Source organism: Zerene cesonia, chromosome 18, assembly GCF_012273895.1.
Source record: "Zerene cesonia ecotype Mississippi chromosome 18, Zerene_cesonia_1.1, whole genome shotgun sequence".
NCBI lineage: Eukaryota > Metazoa > Arthropoda > Insecta > Lepidoptera > Pieridae > Zerene > Zerene cesonia.
In genome coordinates, this window is record NC_052119.1 from 2,596,312 (window position 1) to 2,605,145 (window position 8,834).

General features: G+C 32.3%; 1 protein-coding gene across 1 annotated transcript; it reads right to left on the minus strand.

Annotated features, from left to right (window-relative positions):
* Positions 1–739: 739 nt before the first annotated feature.
* Positions 740–8,200, minus strand: LOC119833844 (gustatory and odorant receptor 22). Its single transcript, XM_038358046.1, has 8 exons — positions 8,074–8,200; positions 6,691–6,789; positions 5,912–6,084; positions 5,062–5,261; positions 4,224–4,369; positions 2,988–3,184; positions 1,274–1,435; positions 740–1,057 (listed from the first exon to the last, which is right to left on the minus strand). Exons 1-8 carry the CDS (start codon positions 8,105–8,107, stop codon positions 902–904), a joined length of 1,167 nt encoding a protein of 388 aa, XP_038213974.1. The 5' UTR covers positions 8,108–8,200; the 3' UTR covers positions 740–901.
* Between the last annotated feature and the right edge of the window lie 634 nt (positions 8,201–8,834).

An 8,834-nucleotide genomic window follows, 5' to 3' on the forward strand; every position in this document is an offset into this window, starting at 1 on the left:
TATAGATACAACCGAGAATACGTAATAGCGATGAGCGAACTTGATGCAATTTCCTCTTGTAAATTCGACTTATCTAATAAAACCTTTGGTATGAAAATTATTAAGCTTTATTAATGCAGATAGCGTTTAATGTCTATTACCAACTCGCATTTCTGTTGTTCCTAGTTTATGTTAACAAATTAACGTCATACATAATAGAATTTCCATTTACTTTGTGCATGTTATTGAAACTAATGCAGCATTAATTTTTAAAATATTCTCAATTCCTACCTAAATTCTACTAATATTAGAATGCGTAAGAAACTCAGTCTGTCCATCTCTTCTTTACGCCTAAATCACCGAACCGATTTAGATGAAATTTAGTACAGAGATAGAGACTCAAGAGAAAAATACAATAGTTTTAATTCCGGAAATCCCACGGAAATGGGAATTGTGTGAGGAAAAACCTGGGAATATCTATCTTTTCCATTTTTTACTAGTAATCTCATCTATAGGAATTATACCAAAATCACTTCACTCGAGTAAGTGTATGTTTCAGGATTTTAAGGCTCGAGTGACAGTTAAACAGTGAATGGTACACGTTAAAACACACATTCTTTTACACAATGTGACCTTAACATGTGACGTATAGTCCGAAAATTTTTATCGGCTTCTTTGTTTGGTCAAACGCCCGCAAAATGCTTGAGTCCTCTAATACAAGAGAATCTTATAAAATAACCAATAACATAAATAATAATATTATTTTACATACAGCATTTATTGATCATCCTTATAGATGCTTTGTGTGCGAACATTGTGTTAAATTTAATTTTCTATTATCTACACTACAAAAACGTGACTACTTATTCGAATGTTCTTCTATATTACTGTAAACTTATAAAACAATCGTGTATATCTGAGATCACTCTTCATCGTATTCGTCATCGTCAGCCATCGTTGTAGTAGTATTAAATATAGCTCTAGTGATAGCTCGCAATATCTTCCGTGAACCCTGCCTCAGTAGCGTCAATTTGAACTGCATCAGCACGATCAAATATGTGGACATGAAGGAAATATTCTACAAAGAGAAGCTCATTAGTGCCATTATAATAATTAACATTTGAATTAAGATGTTTACAAAACTCCATTTTGAATATCTATAGAAATTTTATAAGTAATACGAAGTGTTGAAGTTTATATAATTTGCTTTCAGCTAAAAAATACTTACAAATTACCATAAATAAATAAACACAGAATACTTAGTTGGTTATTGTAATAACGGATACCAACTCACAGCAGTAAAAAGCTCTCGATTAATATTAGTGAAGCCATCCAAGTTCATAATAGGCGGATTCTTGGCAATCGCAACGAGGAACATTTCAACCTCACGCTGGGCGCTGCGATCAATAGCACCCAGATTTACGTTCAGCAGGCGTACTTGGAATTCTAGACCGACCTAATGAAGAGCCATAATTATCTTCCACATTCGCATTTGCATATTTTCTTAGCGTTCACTTCATTAAGAATTTGGATTTTATAAAATTCACGGATTATTTACAATAATTCCATAAGCTGCTTGGTTCCATGAGCTTCTTAAATCAGGCAATTATGGTTAAAAAATCTCTACTTTACTATTAAAAAAAATGCCTTGCAAGTAAACTTTATTAAATAGTGCTCTTATGAAATAATTTCGCATCTGTTTCAGATAATCGTCTAGAAAAACTTATATTTCAGATTTATTTTAACACTTGCATCACAAATATGATACCCATATATACTCTTTAAATATTAATAATCATTTAGCTGTTAATGCCGGCATAGTCATTAGGTCAATCTGTATAATATGTATATAAATATGTATATAATAATAATATAGCTAGATATATTTAAAGAATATGTCAGTATGTTTGTATACATTGCAAAACATTTATCCGACTTATACTAATTTTATAAAGCTGACGAGTTTGTTGTTAGTTTGAACTCACTTATCTCAGGAACGACTAGTCTGATTTGAAAAATTCTTGCAGTATTAGATAGCCCATTTATTGAGGAAGGTTATATATGTACCACTGGCGAAGCCGAGGCGGACCGCTAGTATTGAATAAACTTTTTTAGTTTTTTGAGAATTTTTTGTTTGAGATGAGAGCTTCTATTTTGTGACATTTTCCTTCATACTTGTTATTCTCAAACAAAAAACTACTCTCAAAACTCGAAGAGGGCTTACAAGAGGGTTACAAGGTATCAGTAATAGCCCAAAAGTCGTTTGAGGACATTTTTCTGACCGCCTCATTAGATTTTTCGCAGAATTGGATCCTATCCATGATCCTGCAGTGGTTTACACATTAGCATATTGTTTGGTTATATTTGATGTATATATTAAATTATTGAATAATTCACTATTAATTAGCAGTAGGGAAATAAGAGTTTTGTTAACAGTCTACATCCAATGGTTAATAACAATTATTTAAATTCAGTTCTTAATGCAATAATATCTCTATTCTTAATAAATAACCTTTTTACTTAATTTGCCTACAGCATAATATAATGTTATAAAAATGAATTAAGATAGTATTCGTTCACTTATTGCGTTTGAATGATTGTCTTCTAGTAAAATCTATGTAGACATTTGCTATTTTTAATGTGATCATACGAATATAATAAAAAGAAACCTATTTATATAAATCAATATTTATATAACTAGTTTTTAAAATGGATACTTAGTATATAAAACAGTTGTGTTTTAAATATTAAGTATACGTTTTTGAAACTCTAAGTGTAGTATACAGTTTGAAAATCTGAGTTTATATAAATCTCTTTCAAGCGCCAAACATTCCTGCTTCACACAGCAGTATTAGCGGTAATTAAAAAAATAATTACTTCTAGACGGTAACAAATAGCACTGAATATTACCTCAGAGAGCATTAACTGTAATAACATTCATTCTCTAGGAAAACGTTAATCAAATAAAATGGAAGAACCATAGATAACCATTATATCTTACGCCTTACCTTTCTCGTGGCGTGATAAGCCTCATTACAAATGATGAAGAGTAGGGTCATGCAGTAACCAACTATAACGAAGAGGCCCATTTCTTTATAACTGAGCCCGTGTTCTAATATTTCTGATAGGGAGCCATACAGCGAGATAGTTGTCGTGAAGAAGATTACCATGCAATATATACCGTACATGTTGGAATAGGCCCTTCCTGTGGACGATTGGGTCATATTTTAGACACTGCCCATTTCCTCCACGAGATCTATTCTGTTAATGTCAATTTACAAAGGGAAGGATACTATTACTTTTGTAGAAGATCAGTAATGATATGCCTTATTTCCATTGCTCGGGTGTTCTTTATGTATACATTATTTGAAAATGTTATTTGAAAACGTTTTAAAGTTGTGGTAAGACTACGAAACAAATTCACCTACTTTTAAAGAAAATTTATGTATTTTTTGCATCTAGGTTGTATAATTATTGCATGAAAGTTCATAAAATTTAATATGCTTTTATTTATAATTAGCAGTGCCGCGAGGTTCCATCTGGTAATTCTGATAACTACATATGCTACAACAGTTCGGCAGTTTAAGCGTGATTTTTTTAACGATAAGTACCACCTTTACATTAGCTAAATATAAGTCAATGCGGGATTATTTACAAAGAACAGTTGCGTTCAAGAAAAACATTAGACTCAAGTGAATGCTAACAAAATTGGTGAGGAAAAAATAATTATCCACCTAGGCATTTGGGTTGAAAATGTTAACGTTTTTAGGAGTGTCGAATCGAGACACGTACGTCATAAACATAAACATGTTTTACGCCGCTATCCTGGCCGTTTGGCGAAATTTCCAGATTTCAACGGATTTTACTTGTGATGAGAATTTTTATGCTCGCTCTCGAGGCTCGGCGAAGTTCAAAATGTATTCAGCGTTCTATTTGAATGGTATTCAATATCAATGATCGGATGGATAATAAGATGGCTTATGGAGGTCACACGTGACTGGGTAAAGTACCTTGATAATATGTCATAACAATAACACTTTTACGATTTCATCATGCCAAGGGTGGTACTCCTTATATCTTTTTAAAGATGTATAAACATTCAAGATTTAGTAGTAAGTATGGTGATCTTTAACTGAAATGCGAGTACAATATTTATAGTTAGTTTTACATGCTAGTATGTTAAACTGTTCTTATTTAGATTTGTTACCTATTAATAAAGAGTTTGATCGTATATTTTAAATTACCTAATTGTTGCATCATATGCGACAAGTCGACCCACAAGTGGCGATATTGAGCCAATTTGAGCGCCGGGTGTTCTGCTTCCAGAGCCTTGTGTAAATTTGTCGCCAAGCCCTTTGATGCAGTTCCAAAAGCATTGCAATTGATGTACCTGTAACGTTATTACAAGATTTATAAATAATTGTACTTTTATATACATACTTTTTAATCAACTACTCGCCCTATATGTTTAAGAGATTTTAGTAGGTAATAATAAGCGGACTGTGGTTAACACTTAAACTGAACAATTTAGTTTTGGGTGTCAAAACACCAAAGTTATTGGGCCTTTATAATTATCCAGGAACCCGGAATTACCTTGGTTATTTGGATTTTGCAAATGTTACTAATTTATTATTTATTTGATTTATTACAAACATGTACAATAGGCAAATACGTCACGAAATTGTAATGGCACGATTAACACAAATGGGTCGTTAAGGAAGTGTGTTACATTTGTCGTCGTTTCTATTCTAAGATAGATTAGGAGCAGATGCGTTAAATGAGCAAGAGTATTTAAACCGTAGGAGTTAGAATATCGTCTTGTTTTCAGCTACAAACAGCTTACGGACCGAATATTAATGACGAATACAAATACAAAAGATAGTTCTCTGGAAGCCAATTAAAATAAAACGAAAAATTTAAAAAGGAATGCTTTATACTTACGAAGTCAAATATCTTATGATTTAAAATGGGTGATATGCGCTTAATATTTCACTTGTGACAAAGTCAACTAATATTCAAACTATGCACACAATGCTAGAATCATTTATTACATTAGTAACAAAATTAATTAAGGGCACATACCATAACGAACAAAACCCATCCAGCATAGCGATAATGTGATAGTACGCGAAAGAATGCCAGAGCTCAAAGTCGTCTTGTAAGTAATGCTGCGACAGTATAACCGCGAAACTCAGAGCCCAGGAAAATATACATAATCCCCACGTGAGGGAATACAGGTTCGGGAATATTATCGGAGTTCCAGTTATTTTGAGGTATTTGAGCTGGAAATGTTGCGCTTGTTGTTTATACGCTACAATAAGTTAATTTTGCAGGGATATTTGTGTGAACAATATGATTCAGATTCATTTGAAAATAAACAAAGAGATTCTTGTAAGTGCATGTGTACATGAATTCTGTTAACATAGCTAAGACTAGCTAGCAGCGAAAATGAGTTGAAAGCTGTCTTACGCAGATGATGGTTACATTTTTTTAGTATTTAACAAATTAATTGATACACTTTACATTTAATAATTATTCTGAAATTCAATTTTGCATTAAAACCAGTTTCGCTTTGATTTTTTGAAACTCGCATACTTCTAAAAGCTTAAATCAAAAACAATGCTTTGCTGTATATTCGAGGTTTTTTTTTTATACCAGGCAACTGAGCTGGTACTTCACCTGATGATAAGCGATCAACACCGCTCACGCCCGCTGCCCGTTTTTTAGGGGAAAGGGATAAGGCGAGGACTGACAATTGGAGAGAAGGAATAGACTGAAAAGAATGAGGAGAAAGGCATTAAACGGGAATCGGGTTTAAGGTACATTTGACGTGAAATAAAAACTTACACGACTAGAATATATGATAGTACCTAATTGTACTAAAAGTTTTGTATGATGGCTTATTATAATATTAATAAAGGGTTTAGTTAACCTGATAATGAGTCCACATGTTCTTAAATATAGCGACTTGTGGCCCATGGCGCCACGAAGCAACCGGTATTAGAAAATGCGGTATGAGAATGCTGAGAAATATAATATTGTATATAACTTCGTCGAATCGTTTGTTTGAATTTTGCTGGAAATTTGAGAGTCGCTCGTTGCCCACTGAAACGTGAAGACAAAATTGAAGTTAATAAAACCGATGAAAGTACAGCTATATATTTATCTAAACAGAAGATCCATGGATGTCTTTTCATTGCAGTGTCGTTATTGAATTGAATGGTCTTTATTTTTTGTTAAAAATATATTTTTTTGTCGAATTTGCAGAAATGAACTCATAAAACCTATCGGTGTTGTTTAATTGAACTTCATATAATTTAAGAGTTTTCGTAATATTTGGTATATGTCTTTTCAACCGACTTCACAAAAAAGGTGGATTTTCTATGTTTTAGAATTTTCGACTGGGTGAACTGTTTTTCATTATGCTATTCTCTTTAAAAGCTAAATCCGGTGGCGTGGTGGTGGCGGCTTAGTTAGATCTGTTAAAAATAATTATTTCTCTTATTTTACCTAATTTTTGCAAGTACAGCACGATCTACGAAATAATAGAATTATAATTGTATCCCTTATAAGTATGCAATATTCTATGCTCAAAGGGTGTACAGATGAGCACTATATAATCATAACATTCCACACTCAATATCAAACACACTAAATAATTTGATAAAGTTCAAGCCTTGAACTTAAGCTTGCTATGTAATCACGGCTGACCTTTGATCACAATGATACTCTCCAAGCTCCAGACGAGATAAGCCCACAGCGTTGCTTTTGAGATCCAGTTATAGGTAGTTCGCTTTGTGGTCCGTGCATCTGTTAACAATAAGGCCAACAAGCATAAAATTTCGGATGACAACTGTTCTCTGTCTAATATGTAGCTTTGATGCTAAAAGAGTTTGTTTGATTGCTTGAACGCGCTTGACTCAGAAACTGTAGGATCGATTTTATTGAAATTTGGTACAGAGATACTTTGAGACCCGAGAAAGGACATAGGAAACCGTCACCACGCTCGCTGTAAACTGTTTGGAACGTCGGGTTAAATAATGTAATTAATAAATCGCGTTTAAAATCAGTTAAAAGTCTTTAATTTCTGAGGAAATAGGAGCTTATCCCAGGAATTCTATGGTAACGGTAACATATGTGGGTACAACTCCCGATTACTTATCTTTTTTAAAAATAAAGATAAATAAATGAATAAATAAAATTTTCGTTTGACTACGCGGGCAAAGCCCCCAGAATGCTAATATTATATAAAATTCCTTAACTTATTAAGATGATAAATTTTATTTTTAATGATTTTTCTTATTACATTAGTGCAGTACCCTACTATCTTATCGTATAGATAAAAGCGGAATAATTTTGCCTTATATAGTCTATTTTTTGTTTAATCCAAGTGATTTCTTTGATAAGCTGCTTTACTTTAATATTAAGAAAAAAAAGCACTTCATACCAGTAATATTTTACCATGATGCGTCGTTACGCCGTGAAAATATTAATCATCCTCCCAAAAATTATCCTGCCTCGTTCGTAATAATTTAAAAGCATTATAATCTGTACAACGCGAAGTCTTACAATTTACACGGGGTGATTATTATGTACTCAAAAGAAACAATGTTCCACCGTGAAATGAAATATTTAACTTCGAAATAACTTGAATAAAACCTTACGCTTACGTAAAGTATTAAACTTATATAGGCGAAGTTTTAATCTTGACTGACGTTTACTGAAATTCATAAGCTATACGTGGAATGTATTAACTTTGAAAATATGTAGTTATTTTCTAAGTTTTAAGCACTTTAGGCTTAAACTTTTATGTTTAAGCTTAACGGATATATTTAAGGGATAAAGGTTTGGTGCTTGAATCATAACTAACTCCACATCTTCCATATCTTCGATTGCGTATATTTAAAAAGAAAAAACGAGTATCAGATATCGAACTTCATGTGAAATATTATCAAAACCTGTAAAAGTCTGCACGAAAAAAAATGTATAATTTAAATACAATGTGTATAAATGTTGTACATATACACACGTTATTCCAATTCAAATTAAAATTGTAGCAAATTATTCATACACAATTTGATATCAGATACTCACGTTTCGGTACCCTCATAATCGGCATAACGCCCATTATCTGAAACAGTACCAATAGACTTTTTGTTGTGATGTAGAAACTATCATGTTTGTCCAAAAGCTCACCATCCTTGTCAGTTATCTGTGGGCCATAGACATCTTTCGCGTCGTACTCTTTAAAAAAATATAAGAAATTTTTATGAAAGTACACTTTCTATCAAATAGTTAAATGAGATGTAAAATAAACGATTTCAAATTGTACAATTTAATTATAAAATGCAAATGTAGCCATTTGTGCTCACAGATAAAACAAATTTACTCAGTAATCTCGACGTAAAAGAAAAATGGACGGCACGTCTAATATGTCAAACAAAATAAAATTGTTGAGGTTGTTTTTGTGAAAACAAATTTAATGAAAAATTAGCATAATTTACAAGCTGAAACAACTAATATAAAGCAAAAATAACAAATGCTCACAACACTTTACTGAATATCATATTTATAGCTGTTTATGATCGAGCATTTGGAAACTATTTCACCAAATAGAATGATTTATCGCCAAATCACCTTTTATTTCCTTTCCATTAAATTCTTTGAACGTATCGCGTTTTCTCATTTGTTCCATTCGATTTGGATTGTACATTTTAAATCCATTTCTAGAATCGTTCATATTGAAATCGTTTGCTTGTTTTTTAATATTTTCAAATTGAAATGCTTTCTAGCGTACGCTTCAAAGGTGAATTGCGTTATAGCAGCTCAAATAACAAAATACCATATAATCAATC

Excerpts from the sequence above, each read along its gene's own strand:
- LOC119833844 (XM_038358046.1), bottom strand. The coding sequence starts at position 8,107 with ATGGGCGTTATGCCGATTATGAGGGTACCGAAAC. Across the intron at positions 6,085-6,690 it reads GAGTATCATTGTGATCAAAG|TGGGCAACGAGCGACTCTCA; the intron begins GTCAGCCGTGAT and ends TTCACGTTTCAG. Across the intron at positions 3,185-4,223 it reads GCATATGATGCAACAATTAG|GAAGGGCCTATTCCAACATG; the intron begins GTAATTTAAAAT and ends AATCGTCCACAG.